At 43.2% G+C, this 18,633-nt stretch overlaps 1 protein-coding gene across 1 annotated transcript in view; it reads left to right on the top strand.

Annotated features, from left to right (window-relative positions):
* Positions 1-740: 740 nt before the first annotated feature.
* Tom1l1 (target of myb1 like 1 membrane trafficking protein) overlaps positions 741-18,633 on the top strand; it is a 42,467-nt gene continuing 24,574 nt past the window's right edge. The window contains exons 1-7 of the mRNA XM_013347566.2: positions 741-1,236; positions 3,948-4,032; positions 5,774-5,852; positions 10,362-10,511; positions 11,454-11,576; positions 12,168-12,272; positions 13,639-13,755. Coding sequence (XP_013203020.1) covers positions 1,179-1,236; positions 3,948-4,032; positions 5,774-5,852; positions 10,362-10,511; positions 11,454-11,576; positions 12,168-12,272; positions 13,639-13,755 — 717 coding nt within the window. The 5' untranslated portion in view covers positions 741-1,178. The remainder of the gene's footprint in view (positions 1,237-3,947; positions 4,033-5,773; positions 5,853-10,361; positions 10,512-11,453; positions 11,577-12,167; positions 12,273-13,638; positions 13,756-18,633) is intronic.

The following is an 18,633-nucleotide window of genomic DNA, read 5'->3' as shown; positions in this document are numbered from 1 at the left end:
TTCAGTTAAAACCCAGCTCATTATGAGAAACATTACCATAACAAAAATGTTGTGGTTTTGGATTGTAGAATATTGGTGTTAACCCACTCAGAAGGAGGAAGATAAGGAAGAAGATTTCGAGATCAATAAAATAGATGTTAGCCATTTGAAGCACAATGTAATTGGTTTGGGCATCTACGCTAAAATATGTAAGACCAAAATATAAGTCAGGCCAGGTCCGCTTGCTCTTCCTAGTCTCCCTTGTTTCCAGGGGAGGAAAAATCAACTCATTATATATGGGGAGCTGAGTTCCAGTTAACCACAGGAAGCAAAAATTACCACCAGCTGAGTAGCCCAGCCTCTCAGGAGACATCCTACAGATAGGGCACTGTTTTATCTGATGTTACCATCTTAAAGGAAAAAGAAATCTTGGTTCCAAAAGAGAAGCTACAAAGGGGTTTGGTTTCTTAATGTGGATTTACATTCCAAACATATTTCCTGCCAGAGCCCCAGGAAAGCCCCCATCTCCTTTCATCAGTAGGCTGGAAAGTAGGGCTCCTAGGAGACTGAGTTAGAAGCCAAGAGCTTGTGTGGCGGCGTCCCATGGTTCCTCTTGGAAACAAGAGAGAAACAAAGAGCCTGAGCTCCAGGGAGGTCGTCGCTGTGCTAGACAGACAGCCCATCCTCCTCCCAATTCCGTAGACTTAAAGGGCAGGGCGCAAGAATCGGTTCAGGGATCTCTGGAGTGGGAATGGGAATAGGCGAGATCTCATCGTTCTGGAGATGTGTGACAATGACTTGAGAGGCCCACGTCCTTCTCCTAACTTAGCAATATTCCTCAGCTCTGTGTTTGCAACCACCCCACACCGCCTAGTTTCTAAAGGGAGAGGAGCGGTCTTTGGCCCTTAAGTGGAGATATCGGAGCTAGGCTCTGAGTTCCCAGGCCTGGGGTGCGGGGCCACAGGGCTCCACCCGGGCTCCCAGCCCACCTAAGGTCACGCGGTGCGGGAAGCGCCAGGCGTGCGCAGCAGGTGCGCCAAGTCCCCCGGGTCCCCACCGGGCACGCTGCCTGGCGCCTCGCGGCGGCGGCGTAGCGCTGGAGTGGAGCGGAGAGGTGGAGCCTCGAGCACCGGGCGGGTGGAGTCGCCAGACGGAGGGCGGTGGAGGCGGATTTCCTGGGAGGGCTCTCTGGAGCTACCATGGCGTTTGGGAAGAGTCACCGTGATCCCTACTCTACCTCCGTGGGTCACCTCATAGGTAAGGAGGGGCGGGGTGCAACATCCCGACTGGCTTTGGGGACCGTGGGAGCGCTGCCTGCTCGACTCCATTCTCGACTGTTGCGGGGCCGAGTTGGACCAAGTTGGAGGAAATGCTACCCTCCCCCGCAGCTTTCCCACGCCACCTGTGTGCCACCTGAGGCAGCTGCCCACCTTTCTTTCTTGGCTCTTTTATACCAGAAAAAAAAAAAACAAAACAAAACTACAGAATCTCCTTTTGGATGTGAGCTGGGCGAGTAGAGCCAAGCAGGTGACCCGCAGCACTGAGCGGAGTGTTGGAACCGCTGGGAGGAGAAAGTGGAAACTTCTTGACCCGGGCAAGGTTCTTCATAAAGTGCGTCCGCTCCCATCACTTTATTGTTATACCCATTTTACGGACCAGGAAGAGAAGGCTCAGAGAAGCAAATTAGCATGATGACCTCACCTGGAGAGGCAGGTTTCTCCAAACCAATTTTCTCCGGCGCACAGCTCAAGCGAACTGAGTAGCTTTTTGCTTAAACAGAGAGATTGAAAATGTGTGTTGGTGGTGCTGAGGACGGAGAGAGGGGCCCTCTGAAGACTCAGAGGCCTCCAAGCGTTGCCCTCCAACCCAATATTGCGTTCCCTTTTCCCTTGTTCTTCTGCTCAGAAGTCGCTGACTACACTAAGATCCCTTCTTTCTCCCAACCCCTCCCTTAAGGACAGGGTGTGGCACCAGGACGAATTAATGACAGACAAACTGTCGGGACCTTAGTGGGGTGATGAAATCCTTAGAACCTGGTAGTTGTAAGCAGGGCTTAGATTCGCAGAGTTTAGGCAGAGGGTATGTTAACCGCTGTAGGGACAGGGAACTTTGAACTTGAACCTGAGTTGCCTTCAGGGAAAATACTTTCTTCATTTCTTTCTCCTTGCTTGGTAATGCGTAGTAGAAAGCGTCCTGAGCAGAAATGGATCCATGCTGAATCTCCAAAGGCAAATGAAACTCCAGCAATATGTCAAATTAGCCCCTAGTTCTGTAAACATTCAGGAACTACCAGCTAGATTCCTCCGGGAAGACATAGTATCTACCTTCAGGGAAATCACAAGCTTATAAGAAGAATACTACATACATATTCTGTAGTAACCACTGTAAGAACCTTTGCAATACTAGAAAACATTTGTGCCACCCAAAACTTAGGAAAAGGGGAAAGTGAACTCAGCCTTGGCCTTTGAAGGATGGATAGGAGTTCTCTAGGAATGAGCAGTTGGGAGGGAGAAGGAGGAGGACAGATTTCGCAGATGGAAGAGTAAAGCTCTTCCTAACAAAACGGGCAAGATTGCTCAGCTTTGGTCATTCAATGCCAGACTCAAGTCTAACACAAGGGTTTACCCATGCTTGGGGATCTTTGTCATAGAAGCCAGTAAACACACTTAACTAGCAAAATTACAGTTACGAAGTAGCAATGAAAATAATGCTATAGTTGTGGCTTCCCACAACATGAAGAACTGTGCTAAAGGGTTGCAGCATTAGGAAGGTTGAGAACCTCTGCATTAGAGACTCTGACCCTCCTTCTGTGTTCTTAAAGAGGCCTTCTAGAGGAGGGGATGTCAGGTGTAAGTGTATAAATCCGCCAGTTAGAACTGTGATGTCAGAAGTTGACTTGCTTGGTTATTGAGCTAGCTCTTCCCTTTTTCTCATCCCCCCCCACACCACCAAATACATAATTTAAAAATACAAACAGTGGAATCAAATAATCTTGATTTGAACGCAAGTTCTATTTGATATGTAACCTTGGATAACTTTTTTATTCTCTCCGAAATTCTTTCATCATCTCGTACCTGTTAAACAAGAAAAGATTTAGTAACGTGTAAAAGGAAAAGTATTGGCTCAGGATACCCAAGACCAAGTTCTTAGCACCAAAGAGATTTATTTGCCCCAGAGGGACAGGGGTCAGGGAATAAGAGACAAACACAGAAGACAGAGGATGAGGCAGAAGGCGAAGGGGAACAAGGGAGAGCAGAAAATGGGTATTTGTCCCAGAGGGACAAAGGACTGCCTCTGGATAGAGGAGACAGAAGTGGCACTTAGGAAAATAGCAGTTTATAAAGCTACAGGAGGAAACCCCGTGTTAGGTGAAGGTGTTTCATTTTAATTGGGCATGTTAATTAGATGAGCCAAGGGGGGCACCTGATTACTGAAGTTCAATACTTTAATAGCTGAACCATGGTTGTCAGCCTCAGGAGGAGGAAGTGGCCAAATAAGGGAATAGTAGACCTTGGTGGCTAGCTTTAGGAATGTAATTTAGTAGAGAAAAGAGCAAGTCCTGCCAGGGCTGTGCTTGCCAGACCCGGGCTGGCTAGAGTACCTTCAATGTGCAGTACACCTGGCCCGTGACTACCCGTGTGCCAGAGAGCTAGTTTCATCTTCTGCAAGAGCCTGGAGGATGGAGATTTAACTGGTCTCTCTTGGCCCTGTGGCCAGCTGTTATAGGTTCTCTTAATAGTTCACTCATTACCATTGCAACAGCAGCCCTCTGAACCTGACTTCTGATTGATTCCTGAATTACTGGCAATTGTTTAGGAGGGGAAAAAGAATCACCTTGCCCTTTGGTAGCATAGACTTAATAGTACTTGTTAGTGCACCAGGCAGATTATTTCAAGGAGACGAGATCTTTTTTTTTTTTTTTATGCCGTTGTGTCTCAGACTCAACACAAACAGCTCTATCTTTGCAGAGAAGGCTACGTTTGCTGGAGTTCAGACTGAAGACTGGGGCCAGTTCATGCATATCTGTGACATAATTAACACCACGCAGGATGGGTAAGTTCACGGGGGCGTCTACGCATTTGTGCCCTGATAAGATATGTCAGAACCGCCTCGTGTTTTCCCTTGCCAAGTTTGGGTGTTGAGAGAATGTTTTGATGTCCTTTCGGCACCTCCTACCTTGTGAAGATGACAGGCTGACATTGGGGACAACTGCCTTACCCCAGCATGCAGAGTACCCAAGAGTTCATTAGAGCTTGTCCCCTCCTTTGCCTTTTCTTTACTAGTTTAAATTTTGTCTTTGCCTTGCTCCAGTTCCTCGTCTTAAAAAGTATTTTCTTTAGAGAAAGATAAATTATTATTTTTTTCTTTAGAACTTTCTCACGCTCTGGTTGCCAGTGTTTTATGTAACAAAAGCATTATCCAGAAGCTGCAAGCTGGGTGGCTTTTGCCGGTGTCCAGGCCAGTGGTGACCAACCCTCTTGATTATTCAGGAAACAATTGAGCAGTCTTTTTTTTTTCCTTGTCAGGGCACAGTGTTTATCCTTCATCTTGCCAGCTCACCCTGTTCATACCGTACTTGGACAAGCTGTGCTGTGTATTCATACACTATCTAAACTTGAAGTCATTAAAAAGAAAGAAAGGGGGGAAAAAAAGAACTTTACAAGGACTACTCCTTTGAATTTAATCAACTGTAGGCTATGATAAAAGGTGAAACTTGCTCACCTCCCTGAACATTTTTAAGGGATAATTGATAAAAAAAAAAAAAAAAAAGATTTAGTCTAGTGTATGCTGGTGCAGCAAACATGGCAACATAATTATTGGTTATGTATTAACATTTGTAAGAGTTTACAGGTGTTTTTTGTAAAATGTGTGTCTGTATGTGGTATACATGAAGGCATGTGTGTTCACACGTGTGTGAGCACACTTTAGTGTGGAGGCCTGAGGCTGGTATCAATGATCTTCCTCAATTGCTCTCCTTCCAATCTGATGAGTTAGTGTTTCTCAGTTGAACCCAGAGCTCTGCAGAAAGGCTAGTCGACTAGCCAGCTTACCCCAAGAGACCCCCTCTCTCTACCTGCTGAGCAAGCATTCGAATGAGAGGCAGCCTGTAATCCGTCCACCATAAATTTACCTGGGTCTGGGGATCCTGACTCAGGTCCTCAAGCTTTGTATAGCAGATGCTTTACCTGCTATTTATTCAGCATCTCCCTAGAGCCACATTTATAATATTACATGCCCTGTAATATTGAGTGTAGACCCTCTGTGAGCCTTTTCATTACTAGCATCGATTTCTTCATTGATCATGCAAAAGGGAAATCTAATAAAGTAGACTTTTACTCTCTCCATGCGGATCTTCCTAACATAAAGTTGGAGCATATCAGAATCAGCAAACTGCTGTAATTCCTAGATCCCCTTACAAACGCAGTACTCAGGAAATGCTGAGAATCTTAAAGGGATCGCTTTTCTTTTGTTGTTTTAGGGTTCCATTTCTTGTAGCCTGATTTTGAACCTTGACAGAAGCAGGTGTGCACACATTTCATAACCAGTGTTTTCTATGCACTACAGTTGCATAAATTACTTAACTGCATCTCACAGGGTGGGGGGCAGGTGTGGCGATCTATCTACTTCCCAAGGAAACTTGGATGTGGTAAATTAAGAGGCCCACCTATGGTGGCAGCGGACTTCCACGTCAGGCTTTATTCTTTAAGCTGCTCCTATTTCCATACTGCACATTGCTTTTGTAGAGATGGTTTCTACCTCCCAACTGATGATCTCAATGTGTTTATTGCCACAGGCCAAAAGATGCAGTAAAGGCATTGAAGAAAAGGATTTCCAAAAACTACAACCACAAAGAAATACAACTTTCTTTGTCAGTAAGTACTTTTACTGCTACAGTTAAGATTGTGGGGGTTTCCTTGCCTAGAATTTCTCATGACTTAAAAAGCATAATCATAGTCTAAGAGATGACCACTGGGTAATAATATTCTGGACCATGTGGCTTAAGGCTTCTCATCTATTGAGAACTGCAGAAGGGAGGCCACTGGACTCCAGTGCCATCTAATTTTGTAGGAAGAAAATATTCCCACAGAATCAGCTTTTCCCCCAATCAGAATCTTGGAACTTGTGGTTTCAGACTAGTAGATGATAAAGCTCTTATTGAAATGGTCCCCTTGCCCCCTGGGTTTGACCATATGCCTCTTCAGTTACATTGCTGAGTTGCCCTTTTTACTTTGGAAATGAAGTGTATGTCTTCCTCATTTCTTCCGGAAGTTAGACCACACATAGGTATGGCCAACATCACACTGTTTTGAGGAGTAATGACAGTGTTTTCCAGAAGGCTGGAAGGCAAGTGTGGGTATGGTTCCCACTTTGTAGGTTCACATGGAATACAGAGTATTCTCTCAGGCTAAATTGAGTTAGGAAAGAAATTAGTCACAGAAGGAATTGCCCCATGTCTGTCAAGGGCAATTACCAGTTTACCAATAGAATATTTAAAAAGTCATCACATATGTGAGCTTTCAGTTTTATTTCTGTGAAGTGCTGAGAGCCTAAGTCAGTTATGAATGTTTTTAATGTTGTCTGTCATTTTGAGTCCTCCATGGACTTGTTATCCTTGGTTGGGTCTTTGACACAATCTGACTTTTCTACCAACAGTTAGTAGCATAGTTTTAGCAAGAAGCCAGTAGCTTTTGTGTTTTTCTTTTGCAATGCAGTAGACAGAATCTGTGCCCTTGTGCATTTGAGACTCGGGTTATGCCACTGAGATACACTCCCAGCCCAAGGAGTCAATAGCTCTGCTTTGCCTTGCGTTCATTGTTGGTTCTCAGCCTGCGTGCTCTAAGCTAGAGAGCCCTTTCTAGAATGAGTCAATTGTGACTAACCTCAGCAAATACTACTGTCGTTGTTGAATGCAAAGTGGTTGAACAAGTTCCTGAGAGTCAATGCATGTACTAGTACTTTAAGGAACACACACTAATCAAGAGTTACAGCGATTTTAGGAGATATATAAAGGGGAGTATCCCCCAGTAGTTTATCACACGAGAAAGGGGGAGAAGGCAGCGTTCTCCTAAATGTGGCTATTATAATAGAGTAGCCCTGCCTTGATGGGATCACTGCTGTTCATCCAGATAGAGCTCTGAAATCTAGTATTGTCACTGTACCTGCTTTAGATACCTCTAGTGAGAAGCAAAACTGCACAATAGCACTTTTTCTCCCAGCTGTCTGTGAAGGTTTTCTTATTTCTGCTGATAACCACATTCTGTCATGCTAGAATATTCTCTATTGAAACAGATGGTCTCAGTAGTTCTCCTTTGCTGAGGTCCTGCTTTGTGCCTCCCTCTCAGATACATCACCTTTCATACGACAAGCTCCTAGAAAGAGGCACAATGCCCGTTATGCAGACAGCGTTGCCACAAGTTCACAGAAGTGATTTGCTTAACTAGGCACAAAAATAGATCGGTAAAGCTTTGAGTCATTCGCGTCTGCTTTCCTCGGTTGCTTGGTTCCTATCGCGCTCTCTCTCTCCCACTCCAGATTATGGATTTCTACTTATCCCGTTTCCAAAGTCAGGTTATCTGAGGACATTTTCACCAGCACTAGATAGCAAAATATGTTCCGCGACTCATAAGTTTGCTCTTTTACCACAGCATGTTTTAGGATCCATGTGAGCTTGGGGGGGGGGGGTGGAGGAGTGAGGATTGGAGACATAATGGAGGAAATGATGCAGAAATAATGAGCCCTGACGTTTCTGATTCCGGCGGAAAACCACAAAGGGCATAATTGCTGATCTCCAGATGTTAACTCCCAGAACTGCATGTTGACTCTTATTTTTGTGCATGTACCTTCCAGGAATGTTACCCCATTACCATAAAATATTAATATGCCAAAGATAAAAAATTGATTTGGGCGACACTTAGCAAGAGAATCATCATTTACTTTACTGTAAGCGAAAGGGAGACGTGGAAGCTAGACATCCTACCCAAGGCTGCACAAGCAGTTGGCTAAGTATTTCCCTAAGTTCCCGTTGAATAGATGGCCTTGTCTTCAGCCTCTCACCCATTGGAAATGCGCTTTAATAGTTGGTCAAGCTCAGCATCATTTCTGCTTTGCCTTTTCAATCCCGTCTAGCCAGCTTACATTCGTCCACAATCATCTCACAATGGTGTGGGCTCTGCCTCTCTCTCCCTTTGTCTTTTGTGTTTCAGTAGCTTCATGTCCACAGCTTCGATATTTTCTGTTTGCGTCCATGGTCTCATTGCTTCAAAAGCATAGCTTTTGGACCTGCTGCTTACTTTTTATATTTCATGAAAGTGACGCTCTAAATACAGCACACGTCTGAAAAGTCAGGCGCCAGGGCCGCTTTCCTGGTGACAGGTCCGGCCATAGTTTCTTTGGTCTCCCAAACCAGAAGTGGCATGGTGATTTAGTTTCGCCTGTAGATCAGTTTTCGAAATCAGCTTTCTTCATGCTGTTTTTTTTTTTCCATCCCAGTTCATTCTTTTATTAGCTCACTTTGTGCCTGTGTTGTTGTATTAAAGGTGGCAAATGTCCCCACTGAACGGTGAGCACATTTCAGGTGACTGTCCATATTAGTAACTGTTAGCGCCCTTCCTGTTGGAAGCTTCTTTTTTTTTTGACTTTACCAACATTATTGTCCTTTCTTCTTTTGTTCCTGTCTTCCTTCCTTTCTTTTCTGTTGCTTTTTCACAACCTCCCTTGCAGTTCACTGGCCCAGTGTCTCCAGCATCCCTCTTCTCCGCTCCCTTTAGGTGACCTTGATGGCTCCCTCATGGCCCTTCACTCTCCCGACCTGTGCCTGTAGACTTCTCTGATAAACATATTTGAATGTCAACTTTTCCTTTCAAACCTAGAATACCTCATTTCCCCCCAACCATTTTACCTAGGGTTCCCAGTCATATTATCCCACCCACCCTCATCTTTCCATGGAAGGTCCCCTCAGCCCCAGGCAGAGTGAAGATCTCTTAGCTCTCAGTCTTCTTACTTCAGTAAATATACACTCCTTTGAGAGCTTTTTCTTCCTTCCTATTCCGTTCTTCCTGGTGAACTCACAACATCCTCGTTCATCTTTTCCTGTGCTGGGTCTATACCTACCAGATCTCCCTATCACTCCAGGGTTGTCCACCTTCCAGTTTCCCTAGGTAAAGTACTGCTGGTACCTGTCCAGAAAGAATTTTTATAGATGATGTTAACGAACAAATTCCCTTCAGGGACTCCTGGGTAATGTCTGGACTCTGTTTTGCCAGACAAACACCTGTACAGTCTAGATGATGCCTTCACAGGCTTTATCCATGGTACCCTTCCAGCGCTCTCCATTTGCCGATGTCAAGAAGCCCCTGCTAGAGACAAAGCAGAGTACAAATCTCCCACTGTGACACTTCATACACTGTGACACCTTTAGATTTTGTGCACATGGTTTGCGTTAGTCTTTCCAGGAATCCCTATACGATCTACCTAAGGTAGCTCGTAAAGAAGGCTCATTGTGGTTTGTGGTTGCAGACACTTATGATTGAGTAGTCTGTGGCTAGGCAGCACGTGGCTAGGCAGCACACCATGGCAGAGATTTGTGGCAGAGCAAAATCACTTGTCTTATGATTGGAAGGTGAAAAAGACAAAAAAGAGATCATAGTTCCATAATCATCTTTGAGGCTATCCCTGCCACAATCCAGAACATCCCACTGGCACCATTTAAAACAGTTTCTACCTGCAAATAGCAATAACCTTTAAATAGGGCCTGTGGGGTATTCCAAATGCAAACCAAAGCAGCAGCATCCATCTCGAACACACACACACACACACACACACACACACACACACACACACACACACACACACATATATTTGTTTTCCTTGGTCATTTTTCAATGCCCAGGTTGGCACCAGCCTTATCTAAAACTCCCCCACAATCACCTGACTCTAAAATAATCACGCTTGCCTATAAAGATCTATGCCAGACAGACGACAATTTATTTACCAAACCAGAACATTTAGGAGTGAGAGGGTGTGTCACTGTTAACAGAGCCAGGACACCAGGAGGTAAAAGGCTGACTCTAGATAACCTGTGCAAGTGTTACATCATCCAGCACAAACGTGGATCGCGTTTAGCACGTGGCAGCTGCCACTACGTGCTGCTGAGTGCTCTGTTTGTACCCTGTCACCTCATCAGTTCTAGCCCCGGGGTAGTTTCATTATGCTGCCTCTTCCTCATGATACTTGAACCTGCCATTTCACCATATAGTTGAGTAGTATAGGAAACAGACGGTGCTTGTTCATTAGAACACTAGCGGGAATCATCCTTCTGTAGGATTTGTTTGGTCTTGGTTCCCTAGAGAACTGTTAACGTTGGACTGTGCTCCTTCATTCAGCTGATTGACATGTGCATGCAGAACTGTGGTCCAAGTTTCCAGTCTCTGATTGTGAAGAAGGAGTTCATTAAAGATACTCTAGCTAAGCTGCTGAATCCCAGATACACCTTGCCACTGGACATTCAGAACAGAATCTTGAATTTCATCAAGGTAAGTCTGTTTGTTGATTTGTATCAAGGGATGGGGAATTTCTAAGTGTAGACAGATAGTGGTGCAGAATGATCCTTTGTTTACCTAATACTGAACCATAAAGCACTTTTTCTTTATTTTCTTCTTCTTATCCCTTTCCTTTCCTTCTTCTGTCCTTCCCTCGCTCCCTCCCTCTCTTCCTTTCTTCCTTTTATTCCTTCCCTCCTTCCTTCCTTCTTTCCTTCCTTCCTTCCTTCCTTCCTTCCTTCCTTCCTTCCTTCCTTCCTCTCTTTTCTTCCTTTCATGATCTCTCTCTAGTCCTGCCTGGTCTCTAACTCTCTATGAAACCAAGGATGATCTTGAACTTCTGATACTCCCGCCTCCACCTCCTAAGTACCCAGTTTATGCAGTGGTGTGAGGATTGAGCCCAGGGCTTCATGCATGCTAGGCAAGCTCTCTACAGCGGGAGCTACATTTTAGCTGCACATTTTGAAGCTTCTGTTGGGTAAGATAATAGTTCTTGACAACGGATAGCGTCCTTCTGCTTAAGAACCAGTAGCCATTTCCCTACTTCCATTTCCGTTTCTATCATGTCCATGTCACATGGGAAAGGCAGTGATGTGTACATTCGTTCTGCAGGTATAGAAACTCTGTCCTGGAGTTGTTTGGCAGAAAAGCTACGGCTAGGATTTTAGAATGTTCAAAGTTTAGATTTTGGCACTAGTAGGTGATTGATAGTATCCATCCCAGTGTTTGTCAAGATATTGAAAGAAGGGGGTCAAAACATTTCGTAGTATTCTAGCCTTTGAAAATGGCTATTCTGTCCACAGCATTCAAAACTAGCTTGTTCTTTCTGAATAAAGTACGCACTTTTCAATTCCTCATTTTCTATCATCAGCTTTAAGATTTTTTTTTTTTTTGCTATTTTTTTTTACTTTGGAACTTTCTATCTCTTGAATTTAGACTTGGTCACAGGGCTTCCCAGGAGGTGTGGATGTGAGTGAAGTGAAAGAAGTGTACCTTGACCTGCTGAAGAAAGGGGTTCAATTCCCTTGGTCGGATGCAGAGCCTGAGAGAAAGCAGGAGGTAGGAGGCCTTTCTCTGATGCATGTAAAGTGATATGTGTTGCTTGGGTCTTTTCATATTGAAAGGGATAACCGTAGTTCAGTGAGCTTAGCAGAAAGATGAATTTATTAGCTATGTCTCTATCTCATAGAATAACCTGGGTTGACCATAATGGGTTATACCGTGCTGGAGTCTTCATTCTGAGAAGGTTCTGGGTGTTTCTACGTGCACTGATAGTGAGAAGTACTGACCTAGAATATCATTCTCATGATCTGAAACTATGGCTGTCCACTCACAGTGACAGAATAGGCCTGACCCAGGGAGCTATTCACTGTTTTGTTTTGTTTTGTTGGGAGGGGGTTGGTTTTTCAAGACAAGGTTTCTCAGTATAGCCCTGGTTGTCTTGGCACTCACTGTGTAGATCAGGCTGGCCTCAGACTCACAGAGATCCACCTGCCTCTGCCTCCCAAGTGCTGGGATTAAAAGCGTGCACCACCACTGCCCAGCTACCCAGGACTTTTTATGAGAGAGCCTGAGCCAGCGGGCTGGGAGCCAGCCTTGAGGTGAGTTTGTTAATTCATGTCATGATATTTCCTTATTTTTGATTGACAGGCTGCTCAGCTCTCACCAAATCGATCAGCACCTGTCCCTACTGCACCCGCTCTTTCTTCTATAATTGCTCCCAAGACTCCAACTATTTCATTAGTCCCAGAACAGGTAACAACACTGACAACTGTATTTATTCATGCCTTTTTTGAAGCATCGGACTTAAAGTTTGAGTTTTCTTAATAACATTATGAAGTGTAAATGTAATGTAACACAACCCTCAATTAAGTAACATCTTCATTTTGCTTTCTAAGACGAGATATCCTCTGTGTAGCTTCTTCTGGCCTGGAATTCACCATGTATTCCAGGCTGGTTTACAACTCTTGATAATTCCCTTGCCTCAGCTTCCCACATGTTGGGGTGGCAGACATAGCCCGCATGCCTCTGTATTTCCTTCCTTTCCTGTGAGAGGAGGGACTGCCACTTAGAGAAACTATGTCACCATGGTTTATTTCTTTGCAGAATTAGACCATTGAGTTTTGTCTGAATTCAGTGTTCACATACTTAAACAAATGTTTTAGGGGGCCAATGAGATTGCTTGTCAGGTAAAGCTGCCATCCACCAATCCTGATGACTTAAGTCGAATGCCTAGAATCCATATGATGGAAGGAAAGAACCAGCTTGCAAAAGGGGTTCTCCGACTTACATAAATACACACACATGCATGGACACACACATACATAATAAATAAATAAATTACAGGAAAGAATGCTGACACAGTAGAGTGGACTAGGTCAGAGGTCTACCCACTGCCTCTTGTTTCTTTTCATTTCAGAGAGTCCAGTAGCCAGTTGTCTTATTGCCTATGTTAATTATACCAAATGAGTTGCATTTTTTCCTTTGTCTCTGTTTTTAAGAGATAAGTAGAATTAATTTATGATGTTCACTTATATGTTTGTATTAAAAGTTTTCATTGAAGACTTTATATGAGTTTGAAGGCTTCATTTTAATATTATTCAGTGTTTCTTATATTAAAAAGCCACGTGGTTACTTCCCCTTAGAATTCAAACCACAATAAAGGATGTTTCTCTTTTTTATCTTTCCTCGTATAATACCATGGTAACTCTAAAACTGCGCCTCCTTTCTTTTTCCTTTTCTTTTCTGATTGTTTTCCAGATGCTGAGGATAATATGTGATGACATTTCTCTTTTTTTTTTTTCCAGGTTTCTATTAACTTCTGTCACTAGGTTTTTCCTACTTTAACCTTATTGGTCCAGATCATTTTGTTTCTTCATCTGTAACGTTCCTGAGGCCTATCTGTGGATCTCTTATAGGAAATGCTAAGTCTATTCGGGGAACAGCAGGGTCTAATCTGTAAAATACTAGCACGTATGCTGAGGCAGACCTCTGTATGTTTGAAAATGTTACATTTTGCAAAGGCCTTTGATCGCCAGCATGTGTCCTGTGGGCAGAAATCCAGACAGCCAACCGTCTGCGTGTCCCACTTACTGACGGAGGCTTCCGTTGCTTGCCACAGATCGGGAAACTGCACAGCGAGTTGGATATGGTGAAAATGAATGTGAAAGTGATGGCCGCCATACTGAGGGAGAACACTCCTGGGTCCGAAAACCATGAAGACATAGAGCTCCTGCAGGTATGAGCTCGGGGGGAAACAAGCAAAGAGTTCGGAAAAGTTGTTTTCTGAGGACCTTTGAACTTGGAGCTAGAAGGCTTGTGAACAGCGTCTAATGGCCTATCCCCTTACAGCTTGCCTCTCTTTCATGTCTAAACTTAATGAAAAGAGACGGTAATCATCTTGTCAGAAATGCAGTGGTGACAGACAGGAGGAGCCTTAGTCCTTTTATAAAAAAAGAATTTACTGTAATTTATAGCTCGGTCATATGCAATCCAGACTTACATTTGAAGTATGCAAAATTGCCGTATGTCCTTCTGTTCAACACCAAGTAGTTGTGTTGTAGTTAGGAGTGTAGAAATGAAGGGGCTGTTCTAGGCTTGGCTAGGTTGCTCTGTAAATCAGATCATAAAGTATTACAAGTATCTGGATAAACATATGTCAGTCTGTGGCATGATTGTGAGTGGGGAAGACACTAAGTACTAAGAGTATTTAGACTGTGAAGGAGCAAATACTGGGCCATTTAGCACCTGAACACGCATGAGTGGCTAGATGGTTATAACACACTTTTTCCTACATCTGTTCTTACTTATGCTCACCTTCCCTCTACTGTTTTCTTTTTTTTTTGGAGCCTTTCCTGGAACTAGCTCTTGTAGACCAGGCTGGTCTCAAACTCACAGAGATCCGCCTGCCTCTGCCTCCCGAGTGCTGGGATTAAAGGCGTGCGCCACCACCACCTGGCCCTCTACTGTTTTCTTAATTATTGATTTTAAATTTATTTATTTATTTATTTATTTTTATTTTTATTTTTTTCAAGACAGAGTTTCTCTGTAGCTTTGGAGCCTGTCCTGGAACTAGCTCTTGTAGACCAGGCTGGCCTCGAACTCACAGAGATCCGCCTGCCTCTGCCTCCCGAGTGCTGGGATTAAAGGTGTGCACCACCACTGCCCGGCTTTGGTTTTAAATTTAGTATTTATTACTTGCACCAAGGAATAATGGGTCATGTGTGCAATTCTAGCATTTGGGAGGCTGAGGTGGAAGATCTCTCAAACCCAGGAGTTCAAGATTGCCTGACTAACACTCCAAGACTCTATCTAACAAAAGGAAACAATCCTATGTATAACTCCATTTCATCCTTATTGGTTTAAGAAGCAGGGGGAAACGATCAGGAAGTTAAGACCCTCCTCATGGTTTTATTGTTTAGAGCCCCACTCCTCATTTCCCATGGTGGTGGTGGTGTTCTGGGCTGGAGGGAGCTTGGCCGCAGGTGGAAACCCTTGGCAGGTGAGGGACAGATAAATATGTCATGCATACAGAGCTTATGTGGAGAGAGAGAGAGAGAGAGAGAGAGAGAGAGAGAGAGACAGAGAGAGAGAGAGACAGAGACAGAGACAGAGAGACAGAGAGGAACCTGCTTGCCTCTTTAGAAGAACAGTTGGAAGAGAGAGCCGGAATGACAGAGCTTGTCTCTTAAAAGGGGCATTTTGCACCTGCATACAGACTACGTAGCAGCCATAGGACCCTGGGCTGGCCAGGGTATTGCCTGGGTGGGTCCTGCCGGGTGACAGGACGAGCATAATGCCTGAATCCTAACGTTCCCACCTTTTTCTTATTATAAAAAAGTGGGGAAATTAAAGAGGCTAGCAGGTGGAATGGCAATTGGGGTGCTGGGTTCTCAAGACTGTTTCCTGCTGATTTGTGGGCCTTGAAACTTTTGACTCAAGAAAACTGGGGAGCTCTCCACGTCCTAGGGTAGCTGAGCAAATTGTCTCACTGCTGCTCCGGCTATGTAAAACTGTCTGGTATCTCTTGGCTCTGGAAAAATCAGAGGACAAGGTTAAGTTTAGGAAGATTTTCTTTTCATTAGGTCCTGGTAATTTAAGGAGGGGAGCATCAAGAACAGGGAAAAGTGGTGTGGGCTTTGGCTATTTAGGTTCTAGTAATTGGTGGTGTGAGGGGGTTGCATCTAACCTGTTTGAGGTTAATACAATTCGACTTCCTGAAATTTACGAGAAGTCTTTGAGTTTGTGAAAATGCTAAGTTTTAGACACATTCGAAATGGCAGTATACTCATGCCAGAATACTGTGACAGATGTTTTTGCAGAATAAAAAGTATCTTTGAGGTCTGTAGGTAGGAAACCACCAATGGGAATTTGAAATCTTGAGCTTGTGGCTATGAGATTAGTGGTATAATATGGTGTTTAGTATTGTCAGAGTTAGATTGGTAGATTCTTAGAACTTTATTGATTAATGTTAAGACTATGGACCCTAGGAGTCCTTTCTACCCTCTGTCAGTGGGGGTAAATGGAAGGAGTTACAACACATGGACAGGTGCCATCTTTGCTAAGGACAGGTCAAATGACCTAACCACCCATCTTTGCTAAGGGCTACCCCGTGACTACTGCCATTTTGTTTAAGGTTAAAAGAGATACTTTACCTCCATCTAGGCTACGGGCAAGACAGACAGGTCAGGTGACCTAGTAACCATCTTAACTAAAGGCGCCCTTTGCCTCTAATTCCTCGTATACTGACTCTGTTGCATGTGGTATGTGTTTACATGATCCCAGCATTTTGGAGGCTGAGGCAGAAACATCTCCAGCCTGGACCGTAGAATGAGAGCGCTTGTCTCAAAAAATAAGTAAACGAATGAGCACAGAAACTGAGAAGCTATCTAACCAGATCTAATGTTAAAAGATCCTTCTGGTGACATTAATGCTAGGAAAGGAAGACCATGTTTTAGGAAACAATTTAAAAACCTTTCTTTTGTTTGGTATAAATGATTTTTGTTTTTTTTTTTAATGATACATAGATGGAAAGTTCATGAAACTAGTTTTGTCTGACATAGCGATACACACCTTTTAATCCCAGCACGTGGGAGGCAGAAGCAGGTGGATCTGTTAGTTGGAGGCCAGCCTGGTCAACATAGTGAGTTTCAGGCCATCCAGGGCTATACAGTGAGACTTTGTCTCAAAAGCAAACAGACAAAATAAATAGCCTACTATATTTATCCTTTAAAAATTTATAAAGTTATGATATATTCTGACATTTTTTTAAAAGCCACTTAATCCAACATCTGCAAACTTATTTGACCAAAGAATCTCTGCTTGCTAAATATATAATACTTTATGACAGTAATATAACTTAAAACAACAAATAATTTAAAAAAAAAAACAGGGTCTTACTTGTTGTGTAATGTTTTACTCTTTTGACTTTTTGTGGGGTCCACCACCCAGCTCCCAAATAAATCACACACGGACACTTATTCTTAGTTATGAATGCCCAGCCTTAGCTTGGCTTGTTTCTTTTTTTTTTTTATTTAAATATTTATTTATTATGTATACAATATTCTGTCTGTGTGTATGCCCGAAGGCCAGAAGAGGGCACCAGACCCTATCACAGATGGTTGTGAGCCACCATGTGGTTGCTGGGAATTGAACTCGGGACCTTTGGAAGAGCAGGCAATGCTCTTAACCTCTGAGCCATCTCTCCAGCCCCGCTTGGCTTGTTTCTTGCCAGCTTTACTTAACTTAAATTATCCCAACTACCTTTTGCCTCCGGGCTTTTTCCTTTTCTTACTTCTGTGTATCTTACTTTACTTCTTACTCTGTGGCTGGTTGTGTAGCTGGGTGGCTGGCTCCTGATGGCCTCCTCTCCTGTTCTCTTGCTCCTCTTCCTCCTCCTTTCTCCTATATATACTCTCTGCCCCAGCCCCATCTATCCTTGCTCCTCAATCGCTATTGGCCATTCAACTCTTTATTAGGACCATCAGGTGTTTTAGACAGGCAGGGAATCACAGCTTCACAGAGTTAATCAAATGCAGCATAAACAAAAGTCACACACTTTAAAATAATATCGCCCAACTCTTAATTTATAATCCAAGCTATGTTTTGTATTTGCTGTGAAACCCAGCCTGTCAAACTCATAGCAATCCTCCTGCTTCAGCCTTCTAAATGCTGGGATTACAGATGGGTGACACTACGCTTGACTCAAACCATTAATTTCCAACACCAGTGCAGGCATATTTTATGTAGAATATCTTATTTAGGAGCACTCTTTCATTTTGCTCAGCATTCTTGGGGTTCTTTACTTTCATCGGATTTTTGCTATTTGTATGAAATGATGAGATTACATAATAGTTAATGGACAAAAATAATATTAATGATATCGTATTAGTGTAGGAGAATAAAGAAAAATCAATCATTGAATTTATATGTAGTAATCCTTAAAGAAAAACACAATTGACTCCTTTTTAGATATAAAATCTGTAGCTTGTGTTGCTAACAAGTATGTTAAGTTAAAATCTAAAAACAAATATTAAAATAAAAGGTTATGTTGCGCATAGCAATCTTTAAAAAATTGCTACGGCAATATTCCTAATTTCGCATGATCTTCACAATCCTGTTCCAAGCCCTAAAATGAAGTGAATGAATGTTCTCACCCATCCCTGGCAAACAATCCTTCAATAAAAATATATGCCAAAATGCTCCATTTGAATATGTGAACTGTGTTCTATATGTTACTTCATTAGGAACAAATGTCTTTTTGTCTCAGTCTGTGGGTGGAGATGTGTAGTAGTTTTCAAGAATGATTGTTGGTTGCTATTCTGATGCCAGAGCCCACGGCTATGTATTTCTCTGCATAGCAAGGACACTTCCGTGATGAGTCAACGTTAGAATAGAGCCCATGCTCAGTTCTGACACAGATCGGCTTGGCTACAAAGACTACACAAAGCTGAACTTCCATTTTCTTCCTATGCTTTTTGTAAGAAATACATAATGCTCTGGTGTGAACAGAGTTACTTAGTTTCTCTTCTCTTCTCTTCTCTTCTCTTCTCTTCTCTTCTCTTCTCTTCTCTTCTCTTCTCTTCTCTTCTCTTCTCTTCTCTTCTCTTCTTTTCTT

Source organism: Microtus ochrogaster, chromosome 7 (assembly GCF_000317375.1).
Source record: "Microtus ochrogaster isolate Prairie Vole_2 chromosome 7, MicOch1.0, whole genome shotgun sequence".
NCBI classification, from domain to species: Eukaryota; Metazoa; Chordata; class Mammalia; order Rodentia; family Cricetidae; genus Microtus; species Microtus ochrogaster.
Note: the sequence above shows the minus strand (reverse complement) of the source record. Positions and strands in the feature narration are given on the sequence as shown.